This window comes from Scyliorhinus canicula, chromosome 18, assembly GCF_902713615.1.
Source record: "Scyliorhinus canicula chromosome 18, sScyCan1.1, whole genome shotgun sequence".
NCBI classification, from domain to species: domain Eukaryota; kingdom Metazoa; phylum Chordata; class Chondrichthyes; order Carcharhiniformes; family Scyliorhinidae; genus Scyliorhinus; species Scyliorhinus canicula.
The window spans coordinates 47,850,076-47,872,713 of NC_052163.1; the positions used below are offsets into that span (position 1 = coordinate 47,850,076).

At 46.7% G+C, this 22,638-nt stretch overlaps 1 protein-coding gene across 6 annotated transcripts in view; it reads left to right on the plus strand.

Moving 5' to 3' along the window:
- The window catches only part of b3gntl1 (UDP-GlcNAc:betaGal beta-1,3-N-acetylglucosaminyltransferase-like 1), a 432,810-nt gene that overhangs the window by 385,142 nt on the left and 25,030 nt on the right, over nucleotides 1-22,638 (plus strand). For all 6 annotated transcript variants that reach the window (XM_038777401.1, XM_038777404.1, XM_038777405.1 and 3 more), the window contains one exon: nucleotides 5,037-5,111. In XM_038777401.1, the coding sequence (XP_038633329.1) occupies nucleotides 5,037-5,111 (75 nt within the window). The remainder of the gene's footprint in view (nucleotides 1-5,036; nucleotides 5,112-22,638) is intronic.

The window sequence follows — 22,638 nt, forward strand, 5'->3', positions numbered from 1 at the left end:
TATTAAAACTTTAATAATGGATTTTAGAGTTTTCCCCACTACCGATGTCAGGCTGACTGGTCTATAATTTCTTGTTTTCTGTCGACCTCATTTTTTCAATTGTGGGCTGACATTAGCTACCCTCCATCTGAAGGAACTGTTCCAGAGTCAATAGACTCTTGGAAGATGACCACCAATACATCCACTATTTCCAGAGCCACTTCCTTAAATACTGTGAAATGAAGATTATCAGGCCCTGGAGATTTATTGGCCTTTAATCCCATCAATTTTCTAAACTCCATTTCCCTCCCAATAGTGATTTCCTTCAGTTCTTCCCCCTCACTAAACCCTGTGCTCCCCAACATTTCTGGTACATTATTTGTGTCCTCCTTTGTGAAGACATCCAAAGTATGTATTTATTTGGTCAGCCACTTTTTTGTTCCCCATTAAACACTCCCCTCTTTCTGACTGTAAGGGACCTACGTTTGTCTTCACCAATCTTTTTCTCTTCACATACTGATGGAAGGTTTTACAGCCAGTTTCTATGTTCCCTGCAGCTCACTCTCGTACTCTATTTTTCCCTTCTTAATCAATCCCTTTGTCCTCCTTTTCTGAATTCTAAACTGCTCCTAATCCTCAGGTCTGCTATTTTTGCTGGTCAATTTGTATGCCTCTTCCTTGGATCTAATACTGTCTCTAATTTCCCTTATAAACCATGATTTGGCCAACTTTCCCATTTTATTTTTGCACCAGACAGGAATAAACAATTGTTGCAATTCATCTATGCACTCTTTGAATGTTTGCCATTGCCCATCCACCGTCATACCTTTAAGTAACATTCTCCAATCCATCCAAACCAGCTCACGCCTCATACCATTGTAGTTTCCTTTCTTTAGATTCAGGACCCTAGTCATGGAATCAACTAATTCACTCACCATCTTGATGAGGAATTCTAGCATATTATGCTTCTCATCTCCAAGGGGCCTCGCACAACTAGATTGTCAATTATTCCTTTCTCATTACACAATGCCCAGTCTAGGGTGGCCTGTTCTCTAGTTGCTTCCTCAACGTATTGGCCCAGACAACTATCCTATATTCACTTCAGGAATTCCTCCTCTACTGTATTGTTATTAATTTGATTTGCCCAATCTATTTGCAAATTAAAGGGACCCGTGATTACAGATGGTCCTTTATTGCATGTGTCTCTAATTTCCTGTTTAATGCCATTCCCAATATCACCAGTCCCAATATCCCAACAGTTTGGGGGTTTACTTACAACCCACAATAACTTTCTTTTCCCCTCTAGCTCTACCCCTCTAGCTCTATCCCTCTCAGCTCCACCCATATAGATTCCACATTGTAGGAGCTAATATCCTTCTTCACTATTTTGTCTTTAACCAATGCATTATTATAGAATCATAGAATTTACAGTGCAGAAGGAGGCCATTCGGCCCATCGAGTCTGCACTGGCTCTTGGAAAGAGCACCCTACCCAAGGTCAACACCTCCACCCTATCCCCATAACCCAGTAACCCCACCCAACACTAAGGGCAATTTTGGACACTAAGGGCAATTTATCATGGCCAATCTACCTAACCTGCACATCTTTGGACTGTGGGAGGAAACCGGAGCACCCGGAGGAAACCCACGCACACACGGGGAGGATGTGCAGACTCCGCACAGACAGTGACCCAAGCCGGAATCGAACCTGGGACCCTGGAGCTGTGAAGCAATTATGCTATCCACAATGCTACCGTGCTTATTATTATGATTTTTTTTTTACTGAGGTCCTGTTTGATTCTAGCCCTTGATTTCTCAGCCTATCACTTTTCTTATTCCCCTTTCTGTCTTTTGTTATTGTCCATGTTTCCCCCTCCTTTTACTCCTTGCATAGGTTCCCATCCCCTTGCCATTTCAGTTTAAACCCTCCCCAACTACCCTAGCAAATACTGCTCCGAGGACATCAGCCCTGGTCCTGCCCAGGTGTAACCAGTCCAGTTTGTACTGGTCCCACCTCCTCCAGAACCAGTCCCAGTCCCAGGAACCTGAAACCTTTCCCCTTAAACTATCTCTTCAGCCATGTATTCATCTGATATATCCTGCTATTTCAGCTTTGACTAGCAAGTGGCACTGGTAATACTCCTGAGATCACTACCTTTGAGGTCCTACCTTTCAACTTACTTCCTAACTCCCTACATTCTGCTTTGAGGATCTCATCCTTTTTTATGTTGTTTCCACCAATACATAACACATGCTGTTCACCGTCCCCCTCCAGATTGTCCTGTAGCCATTCTGAGACATCCTTGACCCTTGCACCAGGGAGGCAACATACCATCCTGTCGTCTCGAAATACCTACTTAGTCCACTTACAATTGAATCCCCTATAACTATTGCATCCCACACATTTTACTCCTCCCCTGTGCAACAGAGCCAATAGAGTTGCAATTAATTTGGCTGCTGTTGCTTTCCCCATCGAGGCCATTCCCCATAGCAGTATATCTGTTTTGCATGGGAATGGCCACAGGAGATTCCTGCACTACCTGCCTAGACCTTTTGCTCTGCCTGGTGATCACCCTTTCCCTTCCTACCTGTGGAGTCTTAACCTGTGGTGTGACCACCTCACTATACATGCTATCCATTATACTCTCCACCTCGCAGATGTTCCACAGTGTCCTGAGCCACCACTGCATCTCTGAAATCTGGGCTTCCAGGAACTGCCGCTGGAGACACTTCCTGCATACATGATGCCTTGGGCATGGAAAACATTCCTGGTTCCCCACATAGAGCAGGAGGAGCACCACACGGTTCTGAGATCTCCTGCCATAACCTACCCCTTTAAATTAAACCTTTTGGAAGATAAGTAAAATACAATAATATCAATTACTCTCAGGCCCTTCTTCCCTGGTTCTCATTGTAACAGAATATAGCCCTTACAAACTATAAGCGATAGAAGTAGTAAATACTTACCTGATTGTACTCACCCAAACAGCCGCTTCCACTTGACGCACGTCACTTTTGAAAAACCTGATTGGACCTCAGGAGCTCCAGACTCCCAAGTTAGCACTCCGCTCTCAGTCTTGCTATTTCTCTTTTATCCATCCGGCTTTGCTCTCAGTCTCGCTCTTTCTCACCCTCTTTTATCCTAAATTGCACCTAGAACATACGGTAGCTCCTCGAGACATCTTATACAAGAAATATTTCATGTTTCTTTGTCGAATTGATGGTCCACCAGTCTAAACATGGCAGGTTCTTGAGCAGCTCAACATTTGTTAGCATAATCCCCAGTTGACCAGGGAGAACCGGTGGATATTGTTTTTCCAAGCTTTCAGACGGTTTTTGACAAAGTCTCACATAGCAGATTAATATGTAAAGTTAAAGTGGTTGGGATTACGGGTAGTGTCTTGAAATGGATAGAAATCTGGTTAGCAGACAGGAAACAAAACGTTGGAATAAATGGGTCTTTTTCTGATTGACAGGCAGTGACTAGTGGGGTACCGAAGGGATCTGTGCTAGGAGACCAACTGTTCACATTATGGGGCGGGATTCTCCCCCGCCATGCCGGGTGGGAGAATCACCGGGGTGCCGCGTGAATTGTGCCAAGACCCCCGCACGCGATTCTCCCACCCCTCCAAAACCAGCGGCGCGCAATTCACGCCGGGCCACTCGGAGAAACGCCGCAAGTGGAGAGCGGCGATTCTCTGGCTCGGATGGGCCGAGCGGCCGCTACGACACAACAGGTTCCCACCGCCGCCGTCCACCCCTGGTCGCTGCCTGCGGGAACTCTGCGGGAACGCTGGGGGGGGGGGGCCTGTGGGGGGTGGGAGGGGGGGCTCCTTCACCGGGGGAGGGGTGCCTCCGATGGGGTCTGGCCCGCGATCGGGGCCCACCAATCGGAGGGCCGGCCTCTTCCCCCCCTCCCCCGGGCCTCCCTCCTTCCGCGCGCGGCCCCAGAACACCGGCACCATGTTGGTGAGGGGCCGACGCGCGTAAGAAGTTCACCGCGCATGTGCAGGATGGCGCGGTGCCCATTTGGCGCCGCGTAAGGACACTGGAGCGGCATGAACCGCTGTGGGGACCAGAATAGGTCATGCCCGGGCCCTGTTCGTGCCGTCGTGGAAAGCAACGGCGTTCACGATAGCGCGGGCACTTGGTCCGCGCTGCGGAGAATCGCCCCCTATATTAATGATTTGGACAAGAGAACTAAATGTATTATCTTCAAATTCGCAGAGTTGGGTGGGCAGGTGAGTTGTGAGATAGATGCAGAGGTGCTTCAGCAGGATTTGGGCAGGCTGAGTGAATGGGCACATGCGTGGCAGATGCAGAATAATGTGGATAAATGTGAAGTTATCCACTTAGTTTGCCAAAATAGGAAGTCAGATTATTATTTGAAAGGGTTTAAATTGAGAGAGGTCGATACTCAGCCGCTGAAAGTAAACACACAGATACAGCAGGCAGGAAAGAAGGTAAATGGTATGTTGGCCTTCATAGCGAGAGGATTTGAGTATAGGAATCAAGATGTTTTAATGCAATTGTATCGGGCATTGGTGATCCCACAACTGGAGTATTGTGCGCAGTTTTGGTGTCCTTATCTGAGGAAGGATGGTCTTGCTATGGAAACAGGCTGATTCCTGGGATGGCAGTACTGTCATATGACAGGGGCTGGTTTAGCACAGTGGCCTAAACAGCTGCTTGTAATGCAGAACAAGGCCAGCAGCGCGGGTTCAATTCCCGTACCGGACTCCCCGAACAGGCGCCGGAATGTGGCGACTAGGTGCTTTTCACAGTAACTTCATTGAAGCCTACTTGTGACAATAAGCGATTATTATTATCTCTTTAGCCCTAAGAAATGAAATGAAAATTGCTTATTGTCCACTGTGCTAAACCAGCCCCTCAAAGGATATGAGAGGAAGGCGGGATCAGGGTATTGAACTTGATGATCAGCCATGATCATAATGAATGGCAGAGCAGTATCAAAGGGCTGAATGGCCTCCCCCTGCTTCTAATTTCTATGTTTCTATATCTCTATAATATTCTGACAAGTGCTATTGTTTCTTCTAGGATAAGCCAAAGCCAAAAATTCCCATTTACCACTTTACAGAAGCGAAGCCTCCTTTCATCATCTGTGTAAAATTGGTGAGTGACAGCCGCTTGTTTCATAATTAGAAAATACACAACGGGCAGCCATAAAATCAACTATGCCGCAGGTGAGTAAAATCCAAGATGGTGTACAGTGGTTTTTGAAGATGGTTCTTTCATTTCTCATAATAGAGTTAAAATTCACTGTCAACTGAGAGGACAAACCTTCCTTTTTCCTCTGAGTGTTCTAGTAACTTTCAACTGGGGTCATAATGGGTCCAAAACACGAACACTGGATTGAAAGTCTGATTCAGCTAGTCCCTTCATTTACTGCTGAAGAGGATCTAGCCCAGCATGCATCTTTCTTGGTGATATTCAGTATGTAATGAACTCCAATTGGCTTTATTGGTTGGCCAATTGGAGTATGAGCTCCCTCAATGATAGCTCATTGAGGGGGCTGATATAAGCACCTGTGTAGGCTTTGTGAGCCAGTCTTGAGTTGACTGGACTGCTAGCAGCACTGTTTGTAGCTGCTCCTGTAATATCGTTATTGTAAATAAATATTGGTGTGGTGACGGAACTCCTGCCTCCCGTGGATTACTACAGTGGCGACGAGGTAAACTACGAATTTTGCGGAGACCAGCTGCCGCACTCGGAGGGTAAGCCTTGCCATTTTAAAAATGCCGTTTTTTGGGAGGTTAGAGGCATTTGACCCGGCTATTGAGGACTGGTCCCAGTATGTGGAGAGAATGTGTTACTTCTTCCGGGCAAATGATATACTGACGGACGAAAGGAGACGGCTTATCCTGCTGTCGGCGTGCGGACCCTCCGCTTTCGCCATTACACGTAGTCTGACTTATCCCGATGCGCCGGACACGAAAACTTTCCAAGAAGTAACGGAATTGGTGAAAGAGCACTACGACCCAAAACCACCCCTCATTTTGCGTAGGTACAGATTCTACACAGCGAAGCGGGAAGACAGGGAGTCATTCACGAATTTCTTGACCCGCCTGAGAAGGCTGGCGGAAAAATGTGAGTTCGGCCCGACGCTAAATGAAATGCTTCGGGACCGGTTAGTGTGTGGTATAAACGACTTCACAATACAGAAACGCCTGTTGGCGGAAACGGAGCTAGACTGCAGGCAGGCGTTACAGCTCGCACTGTCCCTAGAAAAGGCAGCAAGTGGGGCGCAGGCACTACAGGGCACACCAATGGAGGTAGATACCTGTGAGAGGGACTACCACAACGGATCCTGCTACCAGATAGCCGCTCTCAGGAAAAACCTGAGGAATAGAGGGAAAAAGGAAAACCCCAGAACTGCCCCCAAGTCTGCCAGGACTAACTGGAGACAGAGGGAAGTACCGGCTGAGGCTCCCCCAACAGAGAAGGACCGTTTCTGGCACCAGACAGAGTGGGGTAACAACGACAGAAACCCTAGAAGGAGGTGGTAAAAGAGGAACAGCAGGTGGGGACGCAGGGAAGTACATAACCTAGACGCCCCATCCTCCTCCGAAGGGGAACAATTATATAATATTACAACGAAGAAAGCAGAACCCATTAGGATTACCCCACGGGTGAACGGGCGGCCGACAATAATGAAAATAGACATGGGTGCGGCCGTATCAGTAATGGGAGTGGCAGCATTTAGAAAAATCAAAGATGGACTCCAGCCACTAACCCTAACAAAAACATCAACAAAACTTAAAACCTACACGGGGGAACCCCTGGAAGTTCTAGGCACGACTCATGTACCTGTGGAATATGAGAAACAATTGCTCAACATCAACCGTTGATGATAGTAGAGTGCGCCCGACCGAGCTTAATTGGACGGAACTGGCTGAAAGATCTAAAATTAGATTGGATGAAAATTTTCCAGAGTGGAAGCGGGCAGTTGAGTGGAGTACTCCAAAAATACCCGGAGGTCTTCCAGGAAGGTTTGGGGGAAATCATAGGCGCCAAAGCAACTTTGCACGTAGACCCAGAAGCCCTTCCGAAATTTTGTAAGGCCAGGCCGGTACCTTTTACAATAAGAAAGAAAGTAGATGACGAAATAGAAAGGTTACGGCACGACGGCATTATCAGACCAGTACAATTCTCGGAATGGGCAGCGCCAGTGGTACCAATTTTGAAGCCAGACGGCTCGATACGTCTCTGTGGAGATTTCAAACAGACAGTAAACAAATACGCACTGCTGGACAAATACCCAATCCCGAAAATAGATGACCTATATGCCAAATTGGCAGGTGGGCTTTTGTTCACGAAACTAGACATGAGCCACGCCTACCTGCAGTTAAAACTGGACAAGAAGTTCGCTATGATCAACACCCTGAAGGGCCTTTTTCGTTATACTAGGCTACCTTTTGGAGTGTCATCAGCCTGCGCTATATTCCAGCGTACGATGGAAAATATTCTGCAGGGACTACCGCAGGTGGCGATTTATTTGGACGATGTCTTAATCACGGGTAGGACAAACAGGGAACACTTAAGGAACCTGGAGGAAGTGCTCAGGTGTTTCGCAAAGGCAGGCGTACGGCTAAAAAGGGAAAAATGTGTTTTTCTGGCCCCACAAGTGACGTACCTGGGATATAAAGTAGACGAGTCAGGCTTACATCCATTAGAAGACAGAGTAAGGGCAATAAAAGAAGCCCCAGCTCCCACCACGGTCCAGGAGTTACGATCATTTCTAGGGTTGGTAACCTATTATGGAAAATCTTTTGAAAATAGGGCGTCCATCCTGGAACCCCTCCACCAGCTACTAAAAAAGGGGCAAGAATGGAAATGGTCCACCCGCCAAAACCGAGCATTTAGGGACATTAAGGAACAGCTGTCATCTGAAAATGTCCTAGAGCATTATGACCCAAGGAAGGAGTTGGTGGTCACTTGTGATGCACCCCATACTGGGTAGGAGCCGTCTTAGCCCATAGAGGAAGGAATGGGGAAGAACGGCCAATAGCCTATGCTTCGAGGACCTTGGTGATGGCTGAGAGGAAGTACACCCAAATCGAGAAGGAAGGACTGGCGGTGATATTCGCAGTAAAAAAATTTCACCAGTATCTGTACGGGCGGAAAATCACCATAGTGACGGACCATAAGCCGTTATTGGGGTTATTAAAAGAAGACAAGTCAATACCCCCGATTGCATCAGCTAGAATCCAACGCTGGGCGTTGCTCCTGGCAGCATATAGATACGTTCTGGAGCACAGACCGGGAACGCGAGTAGCACATGCAAATGCTTTCAGCAGACTTCCCCTCCCGGACACTCCGCCGCAAATACCAAAAGTAGAGGAGACAGTAATGACTCTAAATGTTTTGGACACCCTACCAGTAGACTCACAACATATTCGGTTGTGGACACAAAAAGACCCAGTTTTAGCCAAGATGAAGCATTTACTGCTAACAGGGGAACTGGAAAGACCAGTGGAGCCCCAGATGCACCCATACTGGAGCAGAAGGGACTAAATAACCGTAGAAGACGGTATCCTATTATGGGGAGCCCGGGTAATCGTCCCAGCTCAGGGCCGTCAGGCAATCTTAACTGAGTTACATCACGGACACCCAGGGGTGTCTAAAATGAAGATGCTAGCTCGAAGCTACGTTTGGTGGCCAGGTTTGGACACAGACATATCAGCCTTGGTACGTCGGTGCCAGGAGTGCCAACAGGGGCAAAGAGTGCCACCAGCGGCGCAATTGCACCCGTGGGAATGGCCAGGCAGATCGTGGACCCGCCTGCATATTGACCACGCCGGCCCTTTCATGGGCTCAATGTTTTTGGTGATAGTGGACGCCCACTCCAAATGGTTGGACGTCCACCGGGTAAACACGGCAAGCACAGCATCGACAATTGAAAAGCTCAGGGCCTCGTTTGCAACACATGGACTTCCGGAGGTATTGGTGTTGAATAACGGAACGGCATTCACAAGTGGGGAATTTGGAAAATTCCTGAAGGAAAACGGAGTCCGTCACATCAAAACGGCCCCTTACCATCCAGCGACCAACGGCCTGGCAGAGAGAGCGGTCCAGACACTTAAAGCGGGACTCGAGAAGCAGCCGGCAGCGTCAATGGACACAAAGCTCTCCCGCTGGCTGTTTATATACAGGACCACACCGCATTCCACAACGGGCATACCACCAGCTGAACTCTTAATGGGAAGGCGGCTGCGAACGAGTCTGAGTCTCCTTTTCCCAAATTTAACGGGGAAAGTGGAGAAACATCAGGAGGCCCAACGCAGGAGGCATGATAATAGTCCGGGGCACCGGTTTGGGTCAAGAATTATGGGAATGGACCAACGTGGGTCAAAGGCACGGTAGAGTCCCAAACAGGGCCCATATCCTATGAGGTTTCAATAGGAGGTAAGGTGCTGAAGAAACACCTAGACCAAATAAGGGCAGCGGAACCACACCTGGAGGCAGGCGAAGCAGGACCGCCTCAAGATGGGATAGCCCAGACGGAAAGGATACCCACACCCCAGCCCCGAGCAATTTCTCCAGACCCCGTCATCCAGTCATCAGAGTCGGAGATGGACACACTCGACGAGGCCGCCGCGACACCTCTCCCCGAGGAGGAGGAAGAACAACTTCCAAGGAGGTCGTCAAGGAAAAGACAGGCACCTATAAGGTACATCCCGCCCACTTCAGAGAACGACCCGGCGGACGACACAGAGGTGACAGACCCAGACATGAGGAGCAGGAAGAAGCTCAGAGGAATGCCAGCTGGCAGGAATTCCTCGGACCTTGGGGGGGAGGGGTGTAATGAACTCCAATTGGCTTTATTGGTTGGCCAATTGGAGTATGAGCTCCCTCAATGATAGCTCATTGAGGGGGCCCATATAATCACCTGTGTAGGCTTTGTGAGCCAGTCTTGAGTTGACTGGACTGCTAGCAGCACTGTTTGTAGCTGCTCCTGTAATATCGTTATTGTAAATAAATATTGGTGTGGTGACGGAACTCCTGCCTCCTGTGGATTACTACACAGTACTTGGCATTTGGAGAAGGCATACGCCTGCAAATTTGTATCTCTGTTTCACACCACACACCATACCAGTGGGACATCTTCAATAAGCACGGCCAGCATGGAAAACAACACAGTTGTCAGTATTGCAGTTATTAACTGGCACTATCATCTCCTGTTCTTGCCAAAGAGGCAGCTTGATCTCGACATGTAATTAGGGTGGTGTGTGAATAAGATGAAATCATTGAATAAAATAAATACTACCAGTGACTATAAAGGATAAAATTAAGTTTGATGAAATGTTCCCGAAAGACATTAATTTACCAATAATTTTTTAAAATAAATTTTGTGTACCCAATTTTTTTTCCCAATTAAGGGGCAATTTAGTGTGGCCAATCCACCTAGCCTGCACATTTTTGGGTTGTGGGGGCGAAACCCACGCAAACACGGGGAGAATGTGCAAACTCCACATGGACAGCGACCCAGAGCTGGGATCGAACCTGGGACCTCGGTGCCGTGAGGCTGCAGGGCTAACGCACTGCGCCACTGTGCTGCCCTAATTTCACCAAAAATGAGCTGCCTGATTGCAATTATTAATTCTTGGACTTTGGCGAATCTGTCTCTCACTGATACCCAAGTGCCCCCTTCAAACCCAGAAGAGAGCAACTTGAAGCCAAGTTGTGCCCCTTCTCTAAAAATCACATTTTCTTTCAGCCCCCATCCACCCACTCCTAACCCGCCCAGACTTGGTGGTCCCTTATTGTTAAGATTGCACGTGTAAAATGGCAGCTTTGGTATAACACTGCAAGGTCCCTGCAGTATTGCCCGCTAGGAGTCTGCCTCTGCTGCTGGAGAATGAATAGATTGCCAACTTTGCACAGTGCTAAAACCTCCAGTTTTGCCCCCTGTGCAATTATCCCCCTCCAATCTAATTGAAAATTGTGAAGCAAGATTTTCATTGAGCGCTCATGCTAACATGGAATGTAGCTGAAATTTAGTTTAATTAATCTTTCGCAAGAGTCTGCGTGGGGTGAATTTGAAGCTAATTTGCAGTTTGAACCACAGCCTTTTAAATGACTAAACCATTTAGACTCACATGCGTACCCTCTTTTAGTTATAGTCTTAAAATCAATGCATTTTTCAATTTAGCTCCCAGCTACTTTCTGATTTAAAATCGAGCACTGAAAGAGTGCATGCTGCTTTTCTCAGCTCACTTCATAAGGGATGCATTTGACATTTTGATACTTGTGCCAATGAAGAGGGAAAATAAAAATCTCCTGAGTGTAGAATTTCCTAAAGTATTGGGTGGGAATTTTGGCGTAAGCCGCCGCGTGTTTCACGGCATCGGAGGTGGTCCTCCAATGGCCAGCAGTGAGATCTCATGCTCTCGCTGTTGTCAACAGGCTCCCCATTCAATGCACTCCTTGCCACCAGGAAACCCGTGGCGGGGGTGACCCGTCAGTGGGACCGGAAGAACAACGGGAAATTCCAGCCATGGTGTTCAGCATCGCATTAAACAAGACTTTTTGGGGGAAAACGTGAGACCTTGGGCGCGATTCTCCGCACCCCACGCCAGGTGGGAGAATCGCGGGAGGGCCGGGCGAATCACGCCACGCCGCCCTGGCACCCCCCGCGATTCTCCCACCCCCCCCCCCCCAAAATGGCGTGTTGCATTTTGCGACAGGCCGCTCGGAGAATCGCCGCTCGCCGTTTCTCATGGCGACCGGCGATTCTCCGGCCCGGATGGAACGAGCGGCCTGCTGAACCCGACCGGTTAACGCCGGCGCCAGCCACACCTTGTCGCTGCCGGCGTGAACAGCGCGCGACCGGTGAGTGTGGGGCCTGTGGGGGGTGGAGGGAGAATCGAGCACCACGAGCGTGCTCAGCAGATGTCTGGACTGCGATCGGTGCCCACTGATCGTCGGGCCGGCGTCTCTAAAAGACGCACTCTTTTCCCTCTGCCGCCCTGCAAGATCAAAGCCGCCATGTCTTGCGGGGCAGCGGAGGGGAAGACAGCAACCGTGCATGCGCGGGTCGGCGCCGGCCAACCTGCGCATGCGTTGCTGACGTCACTTCGGCACCGCCGGCCGCTTCATTCCCGGCGCGCCGCTTTGTCGCAAGCGTCAAGGCCCGGAGCGCGGAATTCACGCGCCGCCGCTCCTAGCCCCCGGGGGGGGGGGGGGGGGGGGGGGGGGAAATAGGGGGCAAGGAGTGGCCTCCGACGCCGGAGTGAAACACTCCGGGTTTCACTCTGGCGTCGGCTGTTTGTCTCCCTTTGGGAGAATTGCGCCCCTTATCTATTTTAAAAAACGATGGGAGGTGATATTTGAAATCACTGCACCCTAGTGGGGCAGCATGGTGGCACAGTGGTTAGCTCTGCTGCCTCATAGTGCCAGGGTCCCAGGTTCGATTCCGGTCTTGGGTGGGTGACTGTGTGGAGTTTGTACGTTCTCCCCTTGTCTGTGTGGGTTTCCCCCGAGTGCTCCGGTTTCCTCCCACAGTCCCAAGATGTGCAGGTTAGGTGGATTGGCCGTGCTAAATTTCCCCTTAGTGTCCAAAGATTTGTAGGTTAGATGGGGTTACAGGGATAGGTTTGGGGAGTGGACCGAGATATGGTGCTCTTTCAGAGGGTCGGTGCAGACTCGATGGGCCGATGGCCCCTTCTGCACTGTAAAAATTCTATGGTTCCTATTGGGAGATACAAAGGGCACAGCAGAAGATGTCCTTCTTAACTCTGTCCTGTAAATTTCCAACATAGCTTCTCCAGTTCCCAATGGAGCACTCATTGACAACATGTGATAATATTAAAAAAACAGTAATGTGAACATTGCAAATAGTACATAACTACTCTGTTCTTGGTTTCATGCCAATTGCATTTCCAGCACACTGACAAAATGGTTAAAGTCCTACATGAGGAGAGAAACATCCACCTACCCCGAAAGGTTACGAAGATGTAGCCATACTGCGGCAAAAAAACAAAATCTCAACGGCAGTGAGCATTATATAACAGAGAGCCACAGCATGTACCTTAAACCCACTAACCCATCACAACGGGCCTCTGGGGCATGCAGATCTCTGCATAGAACTCACTCACCACGCTATAATTCATATTAGGAGTATTTTCTTTACATTGTCAGAAATGTAGAAAGGATCACAGAGGTATAAAAGCCAACGCAAGTGTACTTTACATGAATGCTCGTAGTATTCGGAATAAGGTAAATGAATTGATGGCGCAAATCATTGTGAATGACTATGATTTAGTGGCTATTACTGAAACATGGTTAAAGGATGGTCACGACTGGGAGTTAAATATCCGAGGGTATCAAACTATACGGAAGAACAGAGTGGATGGTAAGGGAGGTGGTGTAGCTCTGTTATTTAAGGATGACATCCGGGCAATAGTAAGGGATGACAGCGGAGCTATGGAGGATAAGGTTGAATCGATTTGGGTGGAAATCAGGAATAGTAAGGTGAAAAAGTCACTGATAGGAGTAGTCTATAGGCCACCAAATAGTAACATTATGGTGGGGCAGGCAATAAACAAAGAAATAATAGATGCATGTAGAAATGGTACAGCAGTTATCATGGGGGATTTTAATCTACATGTCGATTGGTTTAACCAGGTCGGTCAAGGCAGCCTTGAGGAGGAGTTTATAGAATGTATCCGTGATAGTTTCCTCGAACAGTATGTAATGGAACCTACGAGGGAACAAGCGGTCCTAGATCTGGTCGTGCGTAATATGACAGGATTGATTAACAATCTCATAGTTAGGGATCCTCTCAGAAGGAGCGATCACAATATGGTGGAATTTAAAATACAGATGGAGGGTGAGAAGGTAAATTTAAACACTAGTGTTTTGTGCTTAAACAAAGGAGATTACAATGGGATGAGAGATGAGCTAGCTAAGGTAAACTGGGAGAAAATACTTTATGGTGAAACAGTTGAGGAACAGTGGAGGACCTTCCAAGCGATTTTTCACAGTGCTCAGCAAAGATTTATACCAACAAAAAGGAAGGACGGCAGAAAGAGGGAAAATCGGCGGTGGATATCTAAGGAAATAAGGGAGAGTATCAAATTGAAGGAAAAAGCATACAAAGTGGCAAAGATTAGTGGCAAACTAGAGGACTGGGCAATCTTTAGGGGGCAACGGAAAGCTACTAAAAAATCTATAAAGAAGAGTAAGATAGATTATGAGAGTAAACTTGCTCAGAATATAAAAACAGATAGTAAAAGTTTCTACAAATATATAAAACAAAAAAGAGTGGCTAAGGTAAATATTGGTCCTTTAGAGGGAGATTTATTGGTCCTTTAGAAGGGAGATTTAATAATGGGAGATTATTAAATCTCCAGGGGCAGCAGGGTAGCATGGTGTTTAGCATAAATGCTTCACAGCTCCAGGGTCCCAGGTTCGATTCCCGGCTGGGTCACTGTCTGTGTGGAGTCTGCACGTCCTCCCCCTGTGTGCGTGGGTTTCCTCCGGGTGCTCCGGTTTCCTCCCACAGTCCAAAGATGTGCGGGTTAGGTGGATTGGCCATGCTAAATTGCCCGTAGTGTCCTAAAAAAAGTAAGGTTAATCGGGGGGTTGTTGGGTTACGGGTATAGGGTGGATACGTGGGATTGAGTAGGGTGATCATGGCTCGGCACAACATTGAGGGCCGAAGGGCCTGTTCTGTGCTGTACTGTTCTATGTTCTATGTTCTATGAGGGAATGGCTGAGGAACTGAACAGGTATTTTGGGTCAGTCTTCACAGTGGAAGACACAAATAACATGCCAGTGACTGATGAAAATGAGGCTATGACAGGTGAGGATCTTGAGATGATTGTTATCACTAAGGAGGTAGTGATGGCAAGCTAATGGGGCTAAAGGTAGACAAATCTCCTGGTCCTGATGGAATGCATCCCAGTGTACTAAAAGAGATGGCTAGGGAAATTGCAAATGCACTAGTGATAATTTACCAAAATTCATCAGACTCTGGGGTGGTCCCGGCGGATTGGAAATTAGCAAACGTGACACCACTGTTTAAAAAAGGAGGTAGGCAGAAAGCGGGTAATTACAGGCCAGTTAGCTTAATTTCAGTGGTCGGGAAGATGCTGGAATCCATCATCAAGGAAGAAATAGCGAGGCATCTGGATGGAAATTGTCCCATTGGGCAGACGCAGCATGGGTTCATAAAAGGCAGGTCGTGCCTAACTAATTTAGGGGAATTTTTTGAGGACATTACCAGCGCGGTAGATAATGGGGAGCCAATGAATGTGGTATATCTGGATTTCCAGAAAGCTTTTGACAAAGTGCCATACAAAAGATTGCTGCATAAGATAAAGATGCATGGCATTAAGGGTAAAGTAGTAGCATGGATAGAGGATTGGTTAATTAATAGAAAGCAAAGAGTGTGTTTCTCTGGTTGGCAATCAGTAGCTAGTGGTGTCCCTCAGGGATCAGTGTTGGGCCCACAATTGTTCACAATTTACATAGATGATTTGGAGTTGGGGACCAAGTGCAATGTGTCCACGTTTGCAGACGACACTAAGATGAATGGTAAAGCAAAAAGTGCAGAGGATACCGGAAGTCTGCAAAGGGATTTGGATAGATTAAGTGAATGGGCTAGGCTCTGGCAGATGGAATACAATGTTGACAAATGTGAGGTTATCCATTTTGGAAGGAATAACAGCAAAAGGGATTATTATTTAAATGATAAAATATTAAAACCTGCTGCTGTTCAGAGAGACCTGGGTGTGCTAGTGCATGAGTCACAAAATGTTGGTTTACAGGTGCAACAGGTGATTAAGAAGGCAAATTGAGTTTTGTCCTTCATTGCTAGAGGGATGGAGTTTAAGACTAGGGAGGTTATGATGCAATTGTATAAGATGTTAGTGAGGCCACACCTGGAGTATTGGGTTCAGTTTTGGTCTCCTTACCTGAGAAAGGACATATTGGCGCTGGAGGGTGTGCAGAGGAGATTCACTAGGTTAATCCCAGAGTTGAGGGGGTTGGATTACGAGGAGAGGTTGAGTAGACTGGGACTGTTCTCATTGGAATTTAGAAGGATGCGGGGGGGACCTCATAGAAACATATAAAATTATGAAGGGAATAGATAGGATAGATGTGGGCAGGTTGTTTCCACTGGCGGGTGAAAGCAGAACTAGGGGGCATAGCCTCAAAATAAGGGGAAGTAGATTTCGGACTGAGTTTAGAAGGAACTTCTTCACCCAAAGGGTTGTGAATCTATGGAATTCCTTGCCCAGTGAAGCAGTTGAGGCTCCCTCATTAAATATTTTTAAGATAAAGATAGATAGTTTTTTGAAGAATAAAGGAATTAAGGGTTATGGTGTTCGGGCCGGAAAGTGGAGCTGAGTCCACAAAAGATCAACCATGATCTCATTGAATGGCGGAGCAGGCTCGAGGGGCCAGATGGCCTACTCCTGCTCCTAGTTCTTATGTTCTTATCACGCATTGTAAACGAGAAAAATTATGTGAAAGGCGCATTATGAATGAAAATGAGTCTGAAAACCAGCCAAACACAGAGGGAAACAGGTTTTTAAAAAATCAATTTACATGAACATACAAACTAGGAGCAGGAGTAGGCCATTCGGCCCCTCGAGCCTGCTCTGTCGTTCAGTGAAATCATGGCTAATCTGTTTGTGTTCTGTTCCACATACCCATCGACCCCCGATAACCTTTGATTCACTTGCTCAAAAAGAATGCACCTACTGCCACCTTACAAATATTCACTGACCCCCCTCCTACAGTTCCACCGCCTTCTGAAGAGGAGAATTCCAAAGTCACACGACGCTCTGCAAGAAAAAGAACACTTCCACCATCTCTGTCCTCTGTCCTCTGTCCCGTGCCACGTGCTAGCGAAGTAAGAAATAAGGAGAGAGAGGAGTTGAACACGTGGTTACAGGGATGGTGCAGGAGGGAGGGTTTTGGTTTCCTGGATAATTGGGGCTCATTCTGGGGTAGGTGGGACCTCTACAAACAGGATGGTCTTCACCTGAACCAGAGGGGTACCAATATCCTGGGAGGGAGATTTGCTAGTGCTCTTCGGGGGGGTTTAAACTAATTCAGCAGGGGGATGGGAACCTAAATTGTAGACCCAGTGTACAGGATGTTGAGAGTAGTGAGGTCAGGGATAGGGTTAAAAGTTCGAAAGAGGGCACCGGCAAGCAGGACGCTGGTTTGAAGTGTGTCTACTTCAACGCCAGGAGCATCCGGAATAAGGTGGGTGAGCTTGCAGCATGGGTTGGTACCTGGGATCTCGATGTTGTGGCGATTTCGGAGACATGGGTAGAGCAGGGACAGGAATGGTTGTTGCAGGTTCCAGGATTTAGATGTTTCTGTAAGAACAGAGAAGATGGTAAAAGAGGGGGGGGTGTGGCATTGTTAATCAAGGAAAGTATTACGGCGGTAGAAAGGACGCTTGAGGACTCGTCTACTGAGGCAGTATGGGCCGAGGTTAGGAACAGTAGAGGAGAGGTCACCCTGTTGGGAGTTGTCTATAGACCTCCGAATAGTCCCAGAGATGTAGAGGAAAGGATTGCAAAGATGATTCTTGACAGGAGCGAGAGTAACAGGGTAGTTGTTATGGGGGACTTTAACTTTCCAAATATTGACTGGAAATACTATAGTTCGAGTACTATAGATGGGTCAGTTTTTGTGCAGTGTGTGCAGGAGGGTTTTCTGACACAGTATGTAGACAGGCCAACAAGGGGCGAGGCCACATTGGATTTGGTACTGGGTAATGAACCCGGCCAGGTGTTAGATTTAGATGTAGGTGAGCACTTTGGTGATAGTGATCACAACTCGGTTATGTTTACTTTAGCAATGGGCAGGGATAGGTATATACCGCAAGGCAAGAATTATAGCTGGGGGAAAGGCAATTATGATGCTATTCGGCAAGATTTAGGAGGTATAGGATGGGGAAGGAAACTGCAGGGGATGAGTACAATCGAAATGTGGAGCTTTTTCAAGGAACAGCTACTGCGTGTCCTTGATAAGTATGTACCTGTCAGGCAGGGAGGAAGTTGTCGAGCAAGGGAGCCGTGGTTTACTAAGGAAGTTGAAGCACTTGTCAAGAGGAAGAAGAAGGCTTATGTTAGGATGAGACATGAAGGCTCAGTTAGGGCACTTGAGAGTTACAAGTTAGCCAGGAAGGACCTAAAGGGAGAGTTAAGAAGAGCGAGGAGAGGACACGAAAAGTCGTTGGCGGATAGGATCAAGGAAAACCCTAAGGCTTTCTATAGGTATATCAGGAACAAAAGAATGACTCGAGTAAGATTAGGGCCAATCAAGGATAGTAGTGGAAAGTTGTGTGTGGAATCAGAGGAGATAGGGGAAGCATTAAATGGATATTTTTCGTCAGTGTTTACACTGGAGAAAGACAATGTTGTCGAGGAGAACACTCAGGTTCAGTCGACCAGGCTAGATGGAATTGAGGTTCAAAAGGAGGAGGTGTTAGCAATTTTAGAAAATGTCAAAATAGACAAGTCCCCTGGGCCAGATGGGATTTATCCTAGGATTCTCTGGGAAGCCAGGGAGGAGATTGCTGAGCCTTTGTCCTTGATCTTTATGTCGTCTTTGTCGACAGGAATAGTGCCGGAAGACTGGAGGATAGCAAATGTTGTCCCCTTGTTCAAGAAGGGGAGTAGAGACAACCCTGGTAATTATAGACCTGTGAGCCTTACTTCGGTTGTGGGTAAAATGTTGGAAAAGGTTATAAGAGATAGGGTTTATAATCATCTTGAAAAGAACAAGTTGATTAGCGATACTCAACACGGTTTTGTGAAGGGTAGGTCATGTCTCACAAACCTTATTGAGTTTTTTGAGAAGGTGACCAAACAGGTGGATCAGGGTAAAGCTGTTGATGTGGTGTATATGGATTTCAGTAAGGCGTTTGATAAGGTTCCCCACGGTAGGCTATTGCAGAAAATAAGGAAGTATGGAATTGAAGGTGATTTAGCGGTTTGGATCAGTAATTGGCTAGCTGAAAGAAGACAGAGGGTGGTGGTTGATGGCAAATGTTCATCCTGGAGTTCAGTTACTAGTGGTGTACCGCAAGGATCTGTTTTGGGGCCACTGCTGTTTGTCATTTTTATAAATGACCTGGAAGAGGGTGTAGAAGGATGGGTTAGTAAATTTGCAGATGACACGAAGGTCGGTGGAGTTGTGGATAGTGCTGAAGGATGTTATAGGATACAGAGGGACATAGATAAGCTGCAGAGCTGGGCTGAGAGGTGGCAGATGGAGTTTAATGCGGAAAAGTGTGAGGTGGTTCACTTTGGAAGGAGTAACAGGAATGCAGAGTACTGGGCTAATGGCAAGATTCTTGGTAGTGTAGATGAACAGAGAGATCTCGGCATCCAGGTACATAAATCCCTGAAAGTTGCCACCCAGGTTAATAGGGCTGTTAAGAAGGCATATGGTGTGCTAGCCTTTATAAGCAGGGGGATTGAGTTTCGGAACCACAAGGTCATGCTGCAGCTGTACATAACTCTGGTGCGGCCACACCTGGAGTACTGCGTGCAGTTCTGGTCACCACATTATAGGAAGGATGTGGAAGCTTTGGAAAGGGTTCAGAGGAGATTTACTAGGATGTTGCCTGGTATGGAGGGAAGGTCTTACGAGGAAAGGCTCAGGGAATTGAGGTTGTTTTCGTTAGAGAGGAGAAGGCTGAGAGGTGACTTAATAGAGACATATAAGATAGTCAGAGGGTTAGATAGGGTGGACAGTGAGAGTCTTTTTCCTCGGATGGTGATGACCAACACGAGGGGACATAGCTTTAAATTGAGGGGTGAGAGATATAGGACAGATGTCAGAGGCAGTTTCTTTACTCAGAGAGTAGTAGGGGTGTGGAACGCCCTGCCTGCAATAGTAGTAGACTCGCCAACTTTAAGGGTATTTAAGTGGTCACTGGATAGACATATGGATGAAAATGGAATAGTGTAGGTCAGATAGGCTTCAGATGGTTTCACAGGTCGGCGCAACATCGAGGGCCGAAGGGCCCGTACTGCGCTGTAGTGTTCTATGTTCTATGTTCTAAGAGCAACACCTAATTTTAAAACAATTATCAATCTGATATCGCACCCGAGACGTTTGTTGGCCAAGAATAAAGGGATTAAGGGTTATGGTGTTCAGGCCGGAAAGTGGAGCTGAGTCCACAAAAGATCAGCCATGATCTCATTGAATGGCGGAGCAGGCTCGAGGGGCCAGATGGCCTACTCCTGCTCCTAGTTCTTATGTTCTTATCACGCATTGTAAAATGAGAAAAATTATGTAAAAGGCGCATCATGAAATATCATAAAAAGACATTTCAGTCTTTAAAAAAAAGCGATTTTTGGTACGTCTGGTGACAATAGAATCCACCACGCCAATTTACATGAAACAGTGCACAGTTCAGTTTGTAAAAAGAAAATGCCATTGGAATCTTTTGGAAAGCTGCCATGTTCTATTGCTCTTGTTTCAGAATCAATGGACATTGTTCACTAGGTGCCTAGCAGGTAGTTACATTGCAATAAAATCAAAGCATTTGTTGGCACTTGCCATGATGCAGCTGCAGTAGATTTAGTGCCACTTTGATTGTTCCTTCAGCTCAATCCCTTCTACAGGTGGCGCACACTAACTCGCTGCCTGACTGCTCTTCCTTCCCTCTTGCACCTTGATTTTGTCTGACGAAAGGACAGATTCCGCTGTTCAGCTGTTCTGCCGTTCTGTTTAATTTCTAAGGACTCTTTCATTTTTTTTTTCAAACAGTCATTTGACAAACCTTTTTTATTTGGGAAAGGATATTGTGACAGTCACTGTCACATCCTGTGTAAGCAATACACTGTGATTCAAGTTATGTTTTATTAAATTAGAATGGGCAAACAATTCAAAAAAGGGTCACCTAACACTCTTTCATAAAGGCAGCTTGCTTTGAGTTCTGCAGTGGTCCATGATAAATATGTTTAAAATCATTGCAGGTGGATTGGATCTACCCCGCACTCCCAACACATACACATTTACCTCATGTTTATTTAAAAATTACCTGGGAAAATAGGTCCACCTTTGATTTATTGTTACTTGTGCATTGCCTCCGAGCGTATTTTTTTCCGGATTAATGATTTTCCAGGTTTTGTCGCTTGATTTATGAGGATGTAAAACTACCAGCAGCAGGCAGCGAATTGTATTAGTATTTCAAGGCTTGACCCAGTGCAGACCAATATAAGGATTATTAATTCTTTCATGAGGAAATTTTCATACATCTTCACACATTTTCACGGTAGGCTGGAACAACAATGTTTTCTGACGGAATAAGCTTCAACTTTGCCCGGAAATCTGCCATTCACTCATTTCTTAATAAAAAAAATAAGGTGCAACCTGTTACACCACTTCCCAAACAGATGTGCAAATTGGAAGGCAGTGATTAATTGCATCTGCAATGAAGTTGTGTTTTACTTGTTTAGGATTAGCAAGACTGAACTTGTTCCAGCATAGAACCACAAATGACTCTCAGACCTTAATAGTTTCGCAGTAAGTTAACATATTGTCCCGAGACACCATAAGAGCTGACAAAGTAGCTGATCTGCATTGGTTCCCAGCCCGGCAACACCCTTAATTTTAAAATTTGCTTTCTTGTGATCAAATCCCTCCATGACCTCACCCCTCCCTAAGCTCTGTAACCCCGCCCTATGACCCCCCCCCCCCCCCCCCTGTGATTTCAGTATTCCTCCAATTTTGGTCTTTTCCTTGTCCTCAATTGTTATTATTCTCGGGCAGCAGTAGAATACTGGCAGTGCAGTAGTTAGCACTGCTGCCTTACGGCGGCGAGGACCTGCCCGTGTGGAGTTTGCACATTCTCCCCGTGTCTACATGGGTCTCACCCCCACAACCCAAAGATGTGCAGGGTAGGTGGATTGGGCACGCTAATTTGCCCCTTAGTTGGAGAAAAAATTAATTGCGTACCTTAAATGTTCATTTTTCTGCCTTCCGATGGAAATGCCTTCAGATGGCTAGAGCTTGAACATTGGAACTTCCTTCCTAAAGCACTCTGCCTCCCTAAGTCCCTCTCTCCCCTTTAAATAACTCCTTAAAGTCTCTTCCTTGACCAAACGTTTGGCCATCAATTCTAATTATCCAGCCTAGTATCAAATTCTCTCTGATACCACCCCGGTGAAGGATCGGGGACCATTCTTATTGTCTTAAACAATGAAAATTGGTGTTGTAACGGAGGGAAACTGTCAATCTTTTCGCCAATGATAGCTATATTTAGCACTATAAGACTAGTATATACCATGACTCTTCTATCACCAAAACAACTTGCATTGCATTTATGTACAGGTTTCTTTGCTCTCGTGAAATTCTGGAACAATTTCCGTTCGCTTGGAGAAGGCCAAGAGGATGTTTAATATAGGCATTTTAAAATTTTGAAGGGTAAGGATAGAAAGACTATCTCTACGGTTGATGATTCACTTAGTTTACAATTGTCCCATGGTAACGAGGAGCTAAGTTAGGAGAAATGGTCACACACAGAGCTGCCAGAGCACACAGTGCTCTGCCACAAGGGATAATAGAGGCACAGACCAATGAATCCTTTAAGGGAGGAATAGTTAAACATGATGCACTTTCACAAGCTGTACATTATTACATGTTGTACCTTAAT